A 19,639-nucleotide genomic window follows, 5' to 3' on the forward strand; every position below is an offset into this window, starting at 1 on the left:
GCAGATGTCACTGAAACACTATTTATCCAATGAAGTGTTTTGTGCAAAGAAGACTATCCACACTGATATTGCCATGTTTATATGAAAAGTCAAATAAAGAGGCACATTCTGAGAATTTCTGATGCTCAGGGACTGTTTAACTACTTTTGTGGATTAATACATCCAATAACCAAACATTTAGATATATCTGCTTATTCCTTTGGTATCCTTCAAGTTGAACACCGGTTCCACACTAGAAAAATGTGATGTAATACGAAACATGTGAAAGAGAAAAGAAAATGAATGAAATAAATAATAAATGATCCAAACAGCATCTAATGATGTCACGAAAAGACATACTCCAAGTACATCTTTTTACAGGATACAAAAACAACAGATTTTGCATGGTGTCCCCTTTAAAGTTATATAGATTACAACAAATTCTGCATTTGATTTAAGATTCAAGACTACTGAGTCTTGATAAAGAAAAGGACAAAGTTGCTTAATGTCCAATAGGAGGTTTTTCCAGTTAGCAATAATTTGGGTACCCATAGTTTTTTGTTCCATTTGTTTGACCCACAGTTAGCTCATCGATCTATAATTTGAAAAACACATTATGCTATTCTTTAATAAAAAGATTTATGGCAATGCTGATTTTTTTCTCACAGTAGATCCTGCCTACTTGGCCGAATGCATTTTTGCTTTTAAATGACCATGTGTTGTATTATTAGAGAAAAATGTGAGACACCCAACAATGAAGACCTTGGCAACCACTAACATACAGTTAGAGAATGCAACCATTCATAAAGAAGAAATTAATGCAAAAGGATCCCCAGCCAAGTATAGACTACATATACTGCACAGTGCATGGAAAAAACTTTCCTTAATTAAGAAAAACAAAACACATCATTTTATTTAGTATTCAACATTTCTGAGAGAAAGAATTTGGGGTTTTCAGTAACAGTTATTAACACCAATAAGCAGAATTATACATATATATTATATTGCTTTAATTACTGTAGACAATGTGTATTTGATGATATCCTAATTCATTGAGATGCAACTGTTCCCTTATATTTATTTTTTTTTCTAATATCTGCTCCATCAAGATTTCTCTAGTTTGCTCCTTTATATTGTTCTATCCTCTCACTTGGCTTCCTGTACCCTAGATATTGATGCTTAGTGACCCAGAGGTAGAGAGTGCTGTTCTCATCAGTTCAGATGAAGGGGCAAGCTTCGAAAAGTATCCCATTAACTTCAACATCCTGAGCCTCCTCTTCCATCCTGCACAGGAGAACTGGGTACTAGCTTATAGTCATGATTACAAGGTATGTTCAGAGAAAATTCCACTATTTTTTTCATTCATTTTTACTTAAAGTCCATTAGCATTATCATACTTTAAGTATTTAAAGCAATGCATCTTAATTTTTTTTTTCAGCTCTACAGCTCAATGGACTTTGGGAAGAAATGGCAGCTTGTCCATGAAAATGTGATGCCAGGAAGATTCTACTGGTACAATTATTCTATTATGTTTTTTTACATGCTGTGTTCTTTAAATATCATCAAAATTATTAAGTTCGTTCAACAGCCATCCTGATGAATCCAATGATCTCTTGCCGAAAATACCCTCTACCCACATGGAAGTCAAGCTCAAAACTGATTACATCCACCTCACGTAGGCTTGATATAATATTGTGCTTTCTTTTCTGAAGCACAAACACAACATGCTGTTTTTGTTGTTGGTGTCGTTTAGTGGTCTTTACTGCGCAGACACAAGGCAGTGAATATTGATGAGTCCGTTTACCCAGTTGGGCATGGTATGTGTCCAGCCAACTGTGTTCTTGTTTTCATTGAAAAAAGAAATGAGGGTGGTTGGAGGACACCCTCTCCACATGTGTGAACAGTCAGATGTTTCATAAATTAGTGGAGCACAGTTGGTATGGCACAGCCTGAAACAATGCATTATTTCTGCTCCTCAATAGTATTCCTTCATGCACATTATGTCAAAAAGTTATTTTTCAAATTTGTTGCAGCTGCCTGCAATTTCAAACCAGTTCCCATTGGCCAATGTTGGTATTTATGGAAACAGTGGACATTTTGTCACCTCCCTTCCCTTTTTGTTTCCCTTGTTGACGACTCTGTGAATTGAGATTAATTGTCACTGCTGCTACACATTTTACCCTGAGTCATTTACAGGAGATAAAAAAAAGATACTTTTTTGGGTTTCTGAGCACAGCGATGTCCATCCATTGCTGCTATGATCAACAAAGCTTTCTCTTCTTTTTCTCTAATTCTCATTTATCCTTTTCGTATCTACCAAACCCTATTCCTGTTCCCTCTGTTTCCTTCTGCACTTTCCATTCTCTGAAGGGCGGTAATGGGGCTGGACAGAGAATCAGATGTGGTACACATCGAGACGCGCATCGCAAAAGGCCGTGAGTGCTGCACTTCAGTTCACTGCTGTAGCAGGACCCACAGGACCCCTTTGCCTCTCATTTAGAGAGAGGTCACGGGCAAGATGAGACCTGTTCTACTGCTCAGATTGGTCCCTAAAGTCTCGTAGAGCTGAATAGGTGTCTCCTGGAAAAAAAACTCAGAGATTTAGCAGGTTGATAGATGTTCCCTCTCCTTAATCTATCCCCTGTGTTTCATTGGCTAAAGTTGAGCTCCCCTGTTTCTAAACGTTGTTGAATATTCTGTCAAACCAATTATAGGGGGTTCCTGCTTGAGAGACATACGACTCTCTTTCTGAGGGGAACAAAATATGAAGCCAAATTAGCATGTAAACTCTTGTCTCACTCAGTAATATCTCAAACTGTTTACAGTATGCAGGAGGAACAGTGCACAAGCCTAGTCAGAATTTATGGCAGCCTCGAATTCTAAGAACATAATTTCAAATAATTTTAAGAACAAGTGCACATATAACAATTTAGCAATTTAAAAGTTTTAATTTTAAGCTTTTATTAAAAAAAGAAAGAATTTTTTTTAACAAAATCTATATTAAATTAGAGAATGGAGTATGACAAGCAACACAGCGTATTCATAATAAAAAAGTTTTTAAACCTAAATAACTGCTGATAAAATGTTACATGTTACATCCCAAAATATCATCCTAGTCATTTAGCAAATGGAATTAAAGTAAATGGAAATTCAGATATGTGCAACATCTAATCCTGCTAATTAATGTACAGATTTATCACCCTTTTATCAGTTATAATGAACAGGGCATTAAAATCATTACACAAAACAGTGTGGGGCCATTGAGACAACCTTTCACCACTGCATCGATTTATTTGAAAATGAAGCTGATGCATCTGTTCTCTCTGACTAAAATGTTTATAATCATTGTTAAACCTCTGTTTTAGTTCTTACTTCTTTGACTCTTACTTCATAAATTCCCTTTTTTTGCTCAGTTTTGTAATATGTTTAGGTCTTAATGAGTTTGAATGAAGAACAATAACTTTCCAAAAACACAAAACTTGGAAACATTTTTAATTGCTCTTCAACTCTGCAACATACACAGACAAGTACTTTGGATTAAGCATATAACATTAGAAAAACACTAGTCTGGTTGGTATATTGCCATTAGTTAGTTTCCAAGTCATGTTTAATGTCAGTATGGATACTACTGACTTTATCGATTATTCATTTACCTCCAGTACAAATATCCCCTATCACCTGACAGGGGTTTAATCAAATACATTAGCTATATGCTATATCAATCTCCTTCTTCAGTTGGCAACTGTATTATTTTAAGAGTGACTGGATAATTTTCAGATTTGCTGTAACTTTAAGGTACAGCAACAACAAAAAAACGCTGAATAGACAAGAACACCCCTTCACTTTCCAATGACTTAATAGTAGTAATTACAGAAGAAGCCTTTCTGGAGCAGTAAGAAATACTGTAAGAGTTTGTGGGAGCAATGGATATAAAACCATACCAGTATGAACCTGAACCAACAGGTCAATCACTGCATTTAAGGAAGAACTCGGATTCAGAGAATATTTATCAGGACAAACAGGAGGATGAGGGTAAAAACTAGATAAAACTCTTGAAATGTAGACAACCAATCTACTCAGGTCACTCTATAATTTCTGTATATAATATATGTATAAAAAGTATGGAAATAGCTAAGGTCTTGATTGATCCATATTTGATCCAAATATTTGGTAAAACCATGCATAAAACTGCACATACTGTACTAAAGTAACCTTTAATATTTGCAGGTAGCACGACAAAATTTGGATTTGTAAGGCAAACGTTGAAATAAATTAAATGACTGGGAAATAGCTATAGATAACCTAAATAAAGAAATATTTATTGTTTAAGATAAAATAAATATTTCTATGAAGTTAATTCATTAATCATGAACAGCACTGAAATATTGATCTTTACAAATAGAAATCTTGCTACTTTTAAGTATATTAAATATGTAGGATTTTTGGCTGCGATGGACTGGCGACCTGTCCAGTTTGTACCCCGCCTCTCGCCCATAGATAGCTGGAGAGGCACCAGCACCCCTCGCGACTCCACTTGGGATCAAGCATGTCAGAAAATGGATGGATGGATGTGGGACTTTTGGCTTTCTATACGTGCTCCAGTCTCAACTAATCCTTACTATGGACTTCTGTTTGTGAGACAAGCTTAAATTGGAGCACAAAATACTATGGTCAAAATATTTTTTAAGTTAATGTTCTACAGTAGTATTGTCTTTTTATTCATCTACACCTCCGCAGCTGGTATTCATGTCAGCATAATCTAAATTCGAGCAGCCTCTTAACAATACCTATATGAGTGATACTAATTGAAACTTCATCTTGTAAAGATAAACAACAGATCTCTTACAAAAACTACAAAGTTTGTAAGCACCATAAGAGCTGGAACAAACAATAACAGCCAGAGAGAGGGCTATCAGTAGTGACATCGATACAAAGTTAAGTCGTACCTTCGGCTGTGTAAAAGCGATGGAATCACTGCCTGACCTATATTCTGCTGTGTCTACCTGCATCATAGTAAGATTTAGTCTGATGTATTTTATCGGAATAGTGAAATAAACTTTTAAAAAGCAGCATCAGTGCCACTTGGTTGGAACAGGGGGTTGGGGACACTTCCACAATACAGCAATGGAAAATTGGTGGAAAATAATAACTGCGAAAGATTTTTAACTTAAATACGAAAACAAAAGTGCATTCTTTGGTTACATATGTTTTTGGTCTGTAAAAAAAATATATTGATAAAAAAAAAGCATTTAAGTTGGAGGGGCTGGTTCCTGCTCCCAGCTCTACGCTGGATCCAGGACGACATACCCCATTGCCCCACCCTTTTTGGCAGGCGTGTATATTTACCAGTAATAAGGTGAAGATCCCTCCTGAAGATATTGGTGCTTGATATATTTATATGATATCCTCTCTTGTTTGTTTAATTTTAAATGGCTTTGTCCTCCTCTTCATTTACTTTCCTTTATAAATAAAAACAACAACATCCAGGATAAGCTCCTATCACTTTGGTGTGTGATATCAAAGTGTTGCATTTAGAGGGATCCTTGTCAATGGAAGTTGTTCCGACGAGTTTGAAAAATTAATTGTAAAGCGTTGCAGCATCTTGAATCTGTTACTTGGTGCATTAGTTCTGCCAACTAAAATGTCCAGTCACTCTTTAATTGCTCTGTGCTTAATATTTTTGATGGCACCAAATAAATCACACTTTTGAGTGTTTACAGAAAACACAGAAGTGAGGTTTAGAATTCTCCTAATATTAATCTAATCTTAGTACAATTTTTACAACAATCATAAATTCTTTCTTCTTTTAATTATAGTAGTTTCAAAATATTTGTTATCTGACTTTTAACCAGCTTAGAAAGGCTCACTATTGTCACACCATCTCATGCAGATGCTGCTGCTTAAATGATGCACAGTCCAAAAGTTGATTTGTAATTGGTCTAGCTAGAGTAGAATGACAATTTGCTGCTGATGAGGGGGGTTGATAGAGCTAATCTAGCATACATTTACACAGAAACACAGATAATGTTAAAATGAAGAAATCACAAAATTTAATCACCAAATTTAACAAGTCGATCCTATAGTATTGTAATATTATCTTTTATCTATCCTTATCCTATCTTGTTCCAAAAAAAAAAAAAGAAAATTAAAAACAATCCACTGGACTTGGTTTCCAGTGAAGTGAAGAATTTGTTCCAATTTGCATGTTTTCAAAACAAAAACAAGGCTTTGTTGGGCTACTGTATAAAACCTCAAACTCAACACTATATTTGACATTTTGAATTGAAAAGCTTCTTGGATGGGAAGCGAAACATCTTCAAACTTTGGAAACCAAGGCCAGTGGATTGTTTTTAATTTTCTTTTTTTTTGGAATCACTATAGCTGGAAATGAGAACCTTCACCAGTATATCTATCTTGGTTTTTCCACAAGCTCATGGTGAAATGGGAAAAGGTTTTTGCTATCGGAAACAGAACTGTACAAATACCTCTTAGTTTTCTAAAGATAATGCTCAACAATTCTCTTTTTAAAAGAACCAGAACCAACCCTTTATGCTGTGCATTATATTCCCATTTCCACACCTCTTTAAATGGATTCAATTGTTAACGTTACCAGCGGATGCTGGTGACCATGGTCCTACTCTGACTGCAAGAGTGGTTTCGACATGAGGGAATTTCTGCAAAAATAACCACAAAAAGCAAGGTTAAAAATAAATACCTTTCAGCAGGGTGAGAAGATTTCATTTAGTTAACTGATGCCAAAAAAAACTATTTATACAACCTGTGATCATATTAGATACTGCTTAACTTTTGCCAACTCTTATTATTTAAAAATGTGGTTTATTTATTCTATACAAATCTTATTACTACATGCCCATGAGAATATTTTAAATTTGATACATGTCAGCCAGTTTTTGCTGTTAATTAGAAGTAAAGCACCAACATTTTGGAAGTAGGAATAAACTCTAAAGAGTTTTTGTATATTTGAAGTTGGTTTATATTATTGGTATTCCCTTGCATCTCTAGTGCATACCAAGTGAAGTCTAAATGTGAATGGTATTAATTTACTTCCTATTGATTTCCTTTTGCCCCTTCAGGAGCTCAGTACGTGAAGTGCAGAGCACAGAGATGCACTGAGGGCAACACACAGTACCTCTTTCCTGGACACATAGACACCAACTCTCTGGTTGTGCAGGACGAATATGTTTTCACACAGGTTTGCATTGCAAAAGATTACTTTTTCGTGATCTCAATAGTTTCCCTCATCTTTTCATTTAAAGGTGGCTGCTTCTGTGAACTTTGAATGCTTTTTACCCACTTCTTTGTTTCTATGTTTGCTCCCTTGTGCAACCAATTTACGGTTTTCCATCAAACCTCACATAATAGCTTTTTCCAACACACCTGTTCCCCGCCGGTCTGATATGTGTTTTGATTATGTTTTGTCTCGTTCGTGTCAGGGCACGCTAAGGTGTTTCAGTTTCTGCACAGACATAATCCGATCTATAGCTAAAAAAAATATCTTTGTGCACTACAGGCAGATGGCAAAGGAACAATGAAAAGACAGGTCGCCGTCCTTATTATCATTCTCCATGACTTTGACTCCAATTAGACAGCCGCAGTCAGGGTCATTATTAGAAATTTAATTTTCCAATGTCCTCCACTGTCATTGATTTCCTTCCACTGTTAAGCAATTTCTTTCTTGGTGGTCAGACTTAATGCATTTGGTCATCCTTGTTTGACTCTGGGTAAGTTTCAGTGAAAGTTGTCAGGATGGGCAGCACATTTTAATTTCACATAAACATTCCGAAATGACTTCTATTTATGGATTCAAAGATTTCATGATTTAATGTGCTGCAGCAGACTCGACTGAAAATGAAAAAGGGGTGAAAGAAATCGCGGCATAAACTGTGATTCAATAAAATTCCTAAATTACATTTAGCTGAGGTGAGATTGACCACGGAGACAGAGGCAGACGCTGTGAAGATGCTGGTGCATGTAACTGGACAATCAGAGGTAGAGTGTCTGCACACAGCTGTGGCGGCTGAGATGACTTTCTTGTGACTTTCATTGCTCGGGGCAGTTGGATTTAACTTGACAAAGAGTAATGAGGTTATCGATTGGGCTACAACAAAATAAGCCGTCTTCAACACCTCCAAACTCTCCTGGGAGGGGAGGAACGACCAAGTGCAACATCCTCAAAAATGTGGCCTGGGAAAATTCAGCTCATTGATTTTCGATAGATTATTCCATTAGAGCCCTAATGTAGTGTGTTCGGGGACAAACACCATCTTTCTAGTTGATTAGAAAATAAGCAATCAACTACTGTTGGCCTGCCTGTGGTTGGGGACGGGTGTAGAGCATTAAGATGCGCTGTAGATAAAGCCAGAACAATTTTGGACGGATCACCATTTTAGACTAATTGAGGTGGTAATATCAATTTCTGTTTTGCTTGTAAATTTTGTTTAGCCTTCAACACTGCACAGAGCCACATGCGTGAGCAGTTGTTTTATCAAATCAGTCATGCATTATGAATTAATTTGCTTCCTTCAGGAAATGTTTCACTTCACAACGTTACCTCCCAGATAATAAATAATTCTAAGTAATTATTGTCTGAAATTTCAGACACATTAAGTTTTTCTGATAATTATCAACTGAATCGTGTAATGAGGATGGATCCTTAACTATACTAATCTTACTCTAGAGTTTAAAGAAAACTTTGAAAATCTCACAATTATAATAAAATCCATCTTTATGAGCCCGATAATAGTTTGGTCTTGCAATCTTGTATTACTGAGGGACAGACTAAATACAGTATACTTTGTTTCAGCTTAACTTTCGAGGGTATGAAAACAAGAAATAAGTAAAAATAGCCCAGTTAAAACATTAAATAATAACTTAGTTGAATAATATAACTTCAAATATTAATAATTAGATTAACAAATATTAATATAATATTGTTTAGCTACACATAACTTTTAACCATTTTTATCTTTTTTAGATTAAACACTGGTATTACAATGTCACGATTAATTAATTGCGCATTTTGCTCAATTTAAGAATGACATGCTTCCTGAAGCTCACATGGTATAATTTAGGGCACAGTAAGGGCTTAATTGAATGACAAAGGCATTTTTTTTTCAACTATTCTTTTTTTTTTACATTATCTTCCTAGTTGGTCAGTTGCAGGCAGTGCAAAAGTGTAATTGACCTACTCACTAATCTGTTGGGTAGCCTTCAGGAACAAGTGGGGGAGGGGCAGCGTAATGCTGCTTTGTGCCCCATACAGCCAAAGTTAACATCTTTAAAAGTGATTTAAAATTGTCAAGGTATTTTTTTTTCAAACAATTACTTTTTAAAGTTTGCTCTACATTGATACCCAAAATCAGCCCATGCTTATTTTAGTCTTTTGACCCCAAGATAAATATTTAATGATAGTGCGACGAGCTGTTGATCTCTGACACATACATACTCAGCAGCTAAGCACTTTACCTATTAGGATGTGTGTAACCAAGTGGAGTAGTAAATCAAATTCTGTCCAAATGGGTTGATTAGCTTGTATGGGTAAAACAGTACAAACATATGAATACAATTTAACATTTTAAAAAGCACAAGAGGTTGTAATACCATTGTATTTTTTTTAAACTGTACTAATACTGTCAATATCTCAGCATGGCCCAAAATTGTTATTTTACAATTTTTATAACACTGTATCCTGTCCTTTATCTATGATTTCCCCTCAAAAATCTATGCTACACAATCTTCATGACAGTTTCTTTCCCACAAAGGTTACCAAGTCAGGACGAGCCAGTTATTTTGTCTCCTACATGAGAGAATCATTCAGGCAGATGAAATTACCAAAGTACTGTTTGCCAAAGGTAAGCAACAGACTTAATGTTTTTGTATTTATTCACAGTTTCTACCTTTTCTTATAGAGGACAAACTGTGCAAAAATATTTATAAAGACATCACATTAAAAAAAAAAACTCGACTTCTTTTTGGGTTGGTTTTATGTTTCTCCATTTGCACCCATATTCTCTCTCTCTCTCTGTCTGTGCCCATCTTTCCACCGCTGCAGGACATGCATATTATCAGCACAGATGAGAAGCAGGTTTTCGCTGCCGTTCAGGAGTGGAACCAGAACAACACTTACAGCCTGTATATCTCAGACTCCCCTGGGGTCTACTTCATCCTTTCATTAGAGAATCTGAGAACCAGCAGAGGGCCTGCTGGTAACCTATTGGTTGACTTTTATAAGGTTTGTTGTTAGCTTTGTTCAAGACTGCAGCTAAATTTAAGTCATCACACAACAATAACTAACAAATTTAAAATACAGCAACTATTTTGAAGCATGACTTTATTAAATGATCATGTGTTTATTCTTTTCTTTCTTTGCCCCTTTTTAAATGGTGTGATATTTGATTCTTAAATACTTTTGCTTCTTAAGATTCAATTTCATATTACATTCCTTTTCAGATGAAGTCATTCTCCCTTTCAGGGTTTGTCCAATTGCAATCAAAAACATATATATTTGTTTGGTGTTGGAATTTTACTAAACTAATGTAAAGCATGCTATAAAGATATTTGAAAAAAGGCAAATGCTGTTTTTAAAATGTGTTTGAAATAAAACTTAGAAGAGTAGGGTCGAATATTTTCAACGGCTGCAAGTCAATGAAACATCTTTAACTGCAAGTATCTTTTATACATCTCTCCCTTTTTCACATTTCTAGAGAAAAAATAATTCTTGCAAAATGTTCATGCTCAAACTCAGACTGGATGGCTCAAACTCCTTCTGCTAGTTCTCATGGTCTAAACTTTGACTGGTCCATTCTTACTTTGTTATGTTTCAGTCTATAGATGCTGGAATGAGTACATCTGCCATAATCTCATGTTTTTTGCAACCTTTAAAAAGATATGCAGATATTTAACAGTGTTTACATGGATTTCTGTATTCTTTTTGCACATCTACATGTCTTAGTAGATTATCAGTAGTGGTATTTTCGTTTTATTTTCAAATAATAGATTCAGCATTTCTCTTTCTTCAGAATATTCCGAGCATTGGATATTGTTTAATTTCCTTGCCATGCCTTTATCTTGGTCTTCATAATGCTCAGAGATTAGATGAAAAATTGTGTACTCTATCCACAAATTAAGTGAAAACTGAGGTCAAATTGTGTCACTTAATTTTAGTTAAGGTTATCAATATTTTACCTTACCAATTTACACAACATTGTGTTGTTTTTGAAAAAGTGCCATAAGATTTAAGCTGTATTAAATGCACAGCATAAATGCACGTGGCAATGTGCATGACATTAATTTAAAACACATATGAAACATCTTAGCCAAAAGATATAAATGAATAAAGAAATAATATCAAAATTTTGCATTTAAAGTTTGATTTTCCATATGATACCTTTAAATTGATAATCAAAATACTCAAAATGTTTTCATGTTTTTATTCATTTTTTTCCTTTACTTTAACACTTTTTTTCAGGTTGAGGGCATAAACGGCATGTATCTTGCTAACAAAATAGTGGATAATCACATAAAGACCTTCATAACATACAACAAAGGACAAACCTGGGCTCTGCTACCAGCTCCAGCAACAGATGTGGCTGGAAACAACCTTCACTGCATTCTGGTAAGCTTGAGGCTCTTAGGCAAGATATATATATACAATTGCTTTCTTTAGTGCTAGAACATGACAAGTATATTGTCAAGTATATTTCAGCCTAATCAGTTGTGCTTAGGTTTTTATGTTTTTTTTTTTCTTTTTTTTTTCTCTTTCAGAGTGAGATTAGTACACGGCCAGGTGCCAGCATTAGCATCAGCATGCCTTTTTTGGCTGCTGAGGGAAATATTTGTATTATCAGTGTTAGGCACAGGGTGTCATCACAATTAGTTTCTGAGGTCCTGACTTTCCATTAACCTCTGTGATTTCAATTTACTACCTGTAGTCACGCTGGACTAATGAATGTTAGATTACACAGAATTACATTAAGGGGCTATGTTGTTATTCAGCCATTATTATGGAATCTAATCCAGCCAGTCCGTCCTTTAGAGAGAGAAAATGTATATTATTCAGCTAATAGCAGGTTACAGTCTTTCAGTGTGCTCCACAAATGACCACTCTGCTGTTGTCGGCATACCAGCCCCCCCACCAGCCCACCACTGGCACCCCCACCCTACAGCTTCTGCTCTTTGAAAGGCTGTATTGATGTTTTTTAGTTTGCTTCAGTAAGGAAGATGAGTGAAATGATTTGAATCAATTTTGCGAGTTTTATCAGTGCATCTTGGGGAATTTTAATTACATGCCTTGTTTGCTTTGGAATGAAACAATTCAAATGCCCTCCGTGTCCCCTCAGCTATTTCCTGTTTTTATTCTGGGAGAGGAGATGAGAGGATCAAAGTATCTTTGTTTTATAAACGACCTCTGAAAATGTTAGCACTTTTCTCTCAGTGGGAAGAATCATAAGAAAGGAGCGCTAATTACAGCCGCCTCTGTTAAGATCTTGATACACTGTGTCTCAGCTCAGCCAAACACTGTTTTGTGTTGTTGACAGCCATTTTGCTCGCTGCATCTTCATCTGGAGATGTCAGAGAATCCCTACACATCTGGGCCCATCACAAGCAAGAAGTCTGTCCCAGGAATCATTGTGGCCACAGGTACAGTTGTTTGAACAAAAGATAGCTGTGCATTTGAAAGCAGTGAGACTTTGCACATTCCTTGTTTCTCAGATGACTGTATTGCTGCCACGTGACAGCTGAAATGTTCAAAACGAATTGCATATTGTCCCCTTTCTGTCACTGGCATCAGATCCAGAATGTTTTAGGGGCCTCAAATATTTGATTGTTCTAGTTCTCCTGTGAAAAATGAGGAAACACCAACACACTGATGCAGATGAGTGAATATAAAAAAAGATATATATATATATCTATATATATCTATATATAGATATATATATATACCGTGCAAAAATATTAGTACCTCTAATACCTTTCACATTTCATCACGTTAAAATCACTATGTCCCATAAATTTGTCTGTTAATAACAATACAAGAGTAATGCATAATTTTAAAGCTGAGCTTGCACATCTGGAGACTGAAATCTTAACTTATTTTTCTTTCTAAAAAAGCATAATCTCAATTAGTCTGGACAGAGAGTGTGTGTGAAGATAAAGTTTCAAATACTGCCAAGGTTTCTCAGATAGATTAGGTCAGGTTAGTCTTTCTAATACTGGCTGTTTTTTACTGTTGTCCCACAGGTAGACTTGAGACTTGGGCAGTCTCAAGTCTACTTCATCCAAAAACAGGTTTCCTGCTAGGATTGCTTGTGTTTAACTCAATCTAGGCTCCTAATCTCCGACAACCTACCCTTTCTACTAAAGAAAGTTGTCCCAACAGTGTGATGTTGCCACCACCATGCTTTATGGTGGTACGCATGTAAACATATAGTTATGGAACATATGTTTAGGATATTTTCTGACATATAGATTCTTAGTATAGGTCAGACAATTTTATTTTATTTATATTAGCTGCACTTGTTTTTTGTGGGGTAACAGTGTAGTAACATGTGGTGTATACATGCAACACCTTTCAAATTTTCATTTTTTTAGAATTTAAAAAACTTGCATCATTGCCTTTCTATAACACAATCAGGCATTACCTTGAGTTTGTCCTTCACAGAAAACCCCTAGAAAAATATCTCAAAGTTTGTGGCTGCAAGGCACTGTATACACTGTATGTTGTTGTTTTTTTGCCTTTGTTCTCAGGAAACATTGGAACGGAGCTGTCCTCTACCAACCTTGGGATGTTTATTACATCTGATGCAGGGAATAGTTGGAGACAGGTAAGAGGAGTTTATAGGTTTTTTGCTAAACAGTTGAAGTCTTTAAAGAAAAAGCGTGAGACATTAAAATGGGACGTCATGCCTTTTCTTTTCTAATTAATTCAGATTTTTGATGAAGAGTACAACATTTGGTTTCTTGACAACGGAGGTGCTTTGCTCGCAGTTCTTCATGCATCAACGCCAATTCGCCAACTATGGTGGGTATCACACGTTGTTACAGGCAGCATACCAGAGTTGGGAATTGTAGGTGCGAAGGTGTAGTGGAAAATTACCTGGATGTAATTTTTTTGGAGGGGGGGAGGATCAGCATATGATTACACTTAATGTTCTAAAATCCTGATGGGCAAACTTTAGGTGATTATTGTATCGCCAGTGTGGCTTCAGAGCTGTCATTTCCAGCAGAAGAGAGTGTGCTACAGCTTTGTACTCTTGGTTGGATATGAAGGTTTGAGTGCTTTTATGTAAATGAGCGGTGGAGCAGGATGGAAATATGAGACTCAGAATGCCCTCATAAGTCCCTCATTGTGGGAGCTTTGTAACACTATCTACTTTGATGTCCCTGCACACTACAATGCTGTCAAAAGTGATTAAGCTCAGAGAAAAGTGATTTGAAACCCCTAAATCTTTTTCTGATGTTGGAATCTGAGTCATACCTTTCTTTCTGATGTTTTGTCACCTTCAAACATTACCTGGGCTGAGGGACATTTGTTCTTTTGTTCAGTCGGCTGTCAAGTTAATTTTTCAAAAAGAAGAGAAGCCATGGCGCTCCATTTTTCAAACATGGCAAAAGCCAAATGACCTTAAATCATATTTCAACTTTACTGTTTACCAGCTGTATGGTTTGTATACATGCACGATTTGATGCTGTCTTCATGGAATAAACAATAAATTTCCCCACTTCTGCAAGATAAACTGGACTACAGGGGGTTTGATGCGCTGACAGATATTGTCTTTGTTATGCAGGATCAGTCTTGATGAAGGGAAGAAATGGGATCGCCACAGTTTCTCCTTGGTGCCTCTGTATGTGGATGGCGTTTTAATGGAGCCTGAATCTGACAATCATATTATCACGTAAGCAAATACTCCCAGGTACTGACTAGGTAGATATCAAGACTGAAGAATTGGCTCATTTTAACATTTAAAGAGAAAATATCCACAAGTGTTTTACATTAAAATGAGCAGGCATAACAATAAAACATTTGTCTTGCATTGGTTTTGAAGGCGTATTGTTGTGTCTGTGTTGCTGGTGAGTATGTTGATCTAGCTGGGCACTCAGTGGTAAGAGCTTAGTTAGAGATTTAGGTTATATCAATTTTCTTGGTTTGCCACAATCATTGGTGAACATTTCCATGGAAGGTGTTGTTTATATATATTGAATGACAGCAGACTATTGCACTATTGCATCAGAAGTTTTTACTTAAGGTCTTTATCATTTTCATATAAATTATTTCCCCATTTATCACTTCACCACAAAGAATAGTATATTTAATTAGGATTTTGAAGGTATAGTGGAGGATGTTTTTTCTGGGTGGATCATCAAAATAAGTGGTCAGGAAACTCATCCCCATTTTCAGTTTGACATAGTTAAAAAATTGCAAATCTTCCTTTGGAAAGTAAGCTTGTATGAACAATGCAATAGCAACTTTTAAACAGAGCGTGCATGAGGAGCAATGGGCTCGTGCATGCTCTCGCACGTGTTTAATAAACGTTCCCTCTCGGAAGCAGGTTCAGGGGTCGTGCAATGTGCATTTTTCTTTTAAAAGTGGAGAGAGTGGATCTTTTCAAAAATTCACAAAAATCCTCCACTATACCATTAATTTATAGTCCAATGCAAAGTTATGGGTAAATGTGTAAAAAAAAAAATGCAAAAATAATTGTGTTTGTATTAATGTTCACTCCCCTTTGATAGCCATAACCAACCCTAAGAGTTATTGGACAATAAAAGTGAACAATAAAGATTGCAAAGACAGAGGAATTTCACACAATTTAATGGTATTCCTTTCTGATCAGGTGAGACCAAGGTACAATATTTTGCCCAAAATGAAAAGATCAACCATGAAGTTCACCCTGGACATACCATTCCCATTGTAATCTAAGGTGGTGGCAGCATAACTCCTTGGGTATGCATTTCTTCTGCAGGAACAGGGTAGCTGGATGAAGATTAATTCAGGACAGACCTGGAGGAGACTGTTAGGGTTTGCAAATGGGCTGCAGAGTTACTAACCTGGCATAAGCCAGATTGATACTGTGTAGAATTCAAATTGAGCTATACATATCAATTCAGGAAAGCATCATTTAGAAAGTGTTCACAAAAGGGAGGGACATTAAGTACAATGCTTGGACCTAATTGGGCACCTGCTTCCCATGTTGAGTTTTTAACCGATCACAGAAGCAGTATCAGCTTGATTTGTTTCATAACTAGTGGATTTAACTGATAAATCAAACTTACCAAATCCAGTAGCGGGGAACGTGCAACCACCTTCCTATTCACAAAGGCAAAAACTGTGTCCTTTTCCATGTTTTTCAAAAAGAAATAGAGCATATTCCAGCTAAAACCCGCACACCTATGTTTTTTTTTTTGCTCTTGCCTTCTGTGTCATGATCTGCCCTGATAGCTCACCTTAATTACTCATGCCTTTCGCCTGCTTAACTCTGTTCAGCTCCTAATCATCACTCATCCACTTGCCGGTTTCTCTTATATTGGGCCCAGTTTCAGCTATCATGGCTAGATCATTGTTTGCCTTCTGTTTGTTCCCTGTTTGATTTCTGTTTCCCCGGTCAGTCGGTTTTGTTAATTTTAGTTAGCTCCAAGGTTCCTTTCCCTGCACCAGTCAGAAGTTTATTTTCAAGTCAGTGTCCTCAGGTGAGTTATTTTCCCTAACCAGTGGGTTAGAGTGTTTCACCATTTCCCTAGTGATCCTGATTCCGTTCCCTCTCACCCACTGGTCCTGTCTGTCCCGGCCTAATCTGCCCGCCTGAACCTCAGTTGTACTCCTGCTGGATTTTGCCTCCGTGTGGGTTTCTGGCTGAACTGAATGCTTGACGTACGGGACTCTGAACCTGTCCTCCAAGGTGTGTTTCGGTCTGATCTGGATGCTCGACGCACAGGACTCGGAACCTGTCCTGCAAGGTGCGTTTTGGTCTAAGCTGGATGGTCGACGCATGGGACTCTTAATCTTTCCTCAAAGATGCATTTCGTTCTAAGCTGGATGCTCGACGCATGGGACTCTTAACCTGTCCTCCAAAGTTAATTTCGGTCTGAACTGGATGCTCGACACATTGGACTCTGAACCTTTCCTCGAAGATATGTTTCGGTCTTAGCTGGATGCTCGAAATTGGACCTCGGAACTTGCCTTCACACTCTGATGGATTCTTGGAACCCGGATCTGTCCATTTCTGAGTAGACCAATCTTTTAAACCAGGTAAGTGACTCACTCTAATAATCATCTTCTGTTCAGATGATAGTGGTCACTTACCTGTGTTTCACCCTAAACCAGTGTGTCAGTGATTGGGCGGTGCCCCACCTCCCTTCCTGCAGCAGCCGCGAACCGCAGATCAACAGCAGCGTGCTTCTGTTCTGTTTGTTTTTATAAACGTTTAGAACTTTCCTACTGGCTGTCTCACCTTGAATACTGGGTCCATCTGTCCCGTTTTATGACATTCTGCCTCTGGTTGATGCATTAAATTCATATATGTCCCTGCATTTCATGGTCTGAAACATTTCTGTATCGAGGCTAATGCATCTGTTGGCCTCTGCCAAGATGTTTCTAAGAGTTTGTAAATTCACAAATCTTGAGATAATTCATATTGTTTGCAAGGTAACATATTTACCTTCAAACATGGACAACTGTCCTAAACATGCTCCCAGACGTACAGTAAAATTGTTACTTTTAGAGCATATTCAATTGCTAAAACTGCACTGTCAAACTGCAGACCTATCTGTGGCAAAACTGGAAAATTGAAGCTGCAAATCCTAATGCTGTCATACTCTAGATTATTAAATATATGCATGTTTTTGCACCAAAAAAAGCCTTTTGGGGACAGGATTTCGGGTGACAGTTATACAAATTCACCCCACAGAGTTCAGATTTTCAGCTGTAACACTGAAAACTTTTACAATAGTACATTATTTGTGTTGGACTCATACACTTACCAACAGATAAACATTTCTTTGTTTGTATAGTGATAAGATTAAAAAGTTCAGGGGTTTGAATACTTTGCAAGGTAATTTTGATGAGGCTTTATTGAAAGTTTAAATGTGTCATTTGTTTAAGCAAAAAAAAAAATCTAAAATAAACAAATATTAAACATTAATTCATTGAGCTTATATTTTGGATTTCAAACCATTTATTAGGAAAAAGTAATATTTTAAACCTAAATGCTGTGTATAACTTGGCTAAGGAAGTGAGTGAAAAAATAAGTACATTTTAATGTTCCCATAATGCGTCTGTATTAAACAAAACGTAGTTCTACATATTAGGGGCATGAGTTATTTCTGTACCTTAGCAAACTCCCAGGTGGGAAAAAAATGTATTTTCATGTTTCATTTTTCAGCTTTTTTGGACACTTCAGCCACCGGTCAGAGTGGCAGCTTATCAAGATTGACTACAAGGGTCTCTTTAGCAGGAGATGCATGGATGGAGATTATCAGACCTGGTACCTGCACAACAAGGTAACAGGGATGTTTTTTCATGCCTGTCCATTGCACACTAGTTGTAAATGTTAACCTGTTGTTGATTTCATGTTTGTTAAAAAAAAAACACAATTTACTTTATGTAAAAAGGGAGAGCTTTGTGTGATGGGTGAGAAGCAGATCTATATGAAGCGCCGGCCTGGCAACCGTTGCATGTTGGCTCAGGATTATTCCAGGATCTACTCCTCAGAGCCATGCCTCTGCACAGCCTATGATTTTGAATGGTAATGACTACTTTTTTGTTTTCCTACAAGCTGTGCAACTTTGAGATTATAATACATTTGAATGTAATTAAGATGCTTGTGAACATTTGTGACAGGAAAACTGAAGTATCAGTTGGAAAAACTGCATGTGTTTTAGTATCCACAGTACATTGCACATTTACTGCAGTGTGACTCTAATTATATCTTGAAAAATTTAGATGGAGTTTAGAACTTTCATCATGCTTTTCTGATTTGCATAATGTCAAATTACTTATTAGAATTCAGTTAATAATGGATCGTTAAATGAATTTTAAATCTATTTTATCCATTCATCTGAAATTCTCTTTGATCTTGCTTGTCTGACAATCGTGTCTCCAGTTAAAGTCTTAAAATATTCCATGAAGCTCTAACTGAGAAAAATTAGCCTCACTACAAAAGCTTGTAGATTATTGTGAGAAGCAGTGTTTATGATTTTATGATGTACTGCGTTTTTTTATTGAATCGAATTCTTTTGGCAGTGACTATGGGTGGGAGCGTCAGGCAGATGGAAAGTGCTCTCCTGCTTTTTGGTATAATCCAAATGGTGTAGCTAAAAGCTGCAGCTCCAGCCAAAGTTTCCTTAACAGCACTGGGTAAGTGCGTCTCAACGTTAAGTCCCTGAAAAAATATAATTCTCTCTTGCCATGTTTTATGATCTGCTGGAATATAAAAAAGAAAATGATCATTTACAATCTAGATAACTCAAAATAAAGACGAAGGGATCTTATAAGTATCATCTGCATTATTTATTTTAAGATAAACAAAGAGAGAAAGTGGGCACTTGGAAAGTGAATATATTACAGTATGTATATTCATGTGCTGATAAAACACTTTCACTGCTTTTCTAAAAAGTGGTTAAATATAAGAAATTGTCAATGTAA

At 36.5% G+C, this 19,639-nt stretch overlaps 1 protein-coding gene across 1 annotated transcript in view; it reads left to right on the forward strand.

The window, feature by feature from the left end:
- Nucleotides 1–19,639, forward strand: part of LOC119773278 (VPS10 domain-containing receptor SorCS3-like) — a 95,643-nt gene that overhangs the window by 45,094 nt on the left and 30,910 nt on the right. The window contains exons 4-17 of the mRNA XM_038270212.1: nt 1,149–1,307; nt 1,418–1,491; nt 2,350–2,414; nt 7,074–7,192; nt 9,762–9,851; nt 10,052–10,231; nt 11,468–11,614; nt 12,537–12,639; nt 13,747–13,823; nt 13,929–14,020; nt 14,787–14,894; nt 18,378–18,495; nt 18,607–18,740; nt 19,238–19,351. Coding sequence (XP_038126140.1) covers nt 1,149–1,307; nt 1,418–1,491; nt 2,350–2,414; nt 7,074–7,192; nt 9,762–9,851; nt 10,052–10,231; nt 11,468–11,614; nt 12,537–12,639; nt 13,747–13,823; nt 13,929–14,020; nt 14,787–14,894; nt 18,378–18,495; nt 18,607–18,740; nt 19,238–19,351 — 1,580 coding nt within the window. The remainder of the gene's footprint in view (nt 1–1,148; nt 1,308–1,417; nt 1,492–2,349; nt 2,415–7,073; nt 7,193–9,761; nt 9,852–10,051; nt 10,232–11,467; nt 11,615–12,536; nt 12,640–13,746; nt 13,824–13,928; nt 14,021–14,786; nt 14,895–18,377; nt 18,496–18,606; nt 18,741–19,237; nt 19,352–19,639) is intronic.

Source organism: Cyprinodon tularosa, unplaced genomic scaffold, assembly GCF_016077235.1.
Source record: "Cyprinodon tularosa strain WSP-4 unplaced genomic scaffold, ASM1607723v1 ctg755, whole genome shotgun sequence".
NCBI lineage: Eukaryota > Metazoa > Chordata > Actinopteri > Cyprinodontiformes > Cyprinodontidae > Cyprinodon > Cyprinodon tularosa.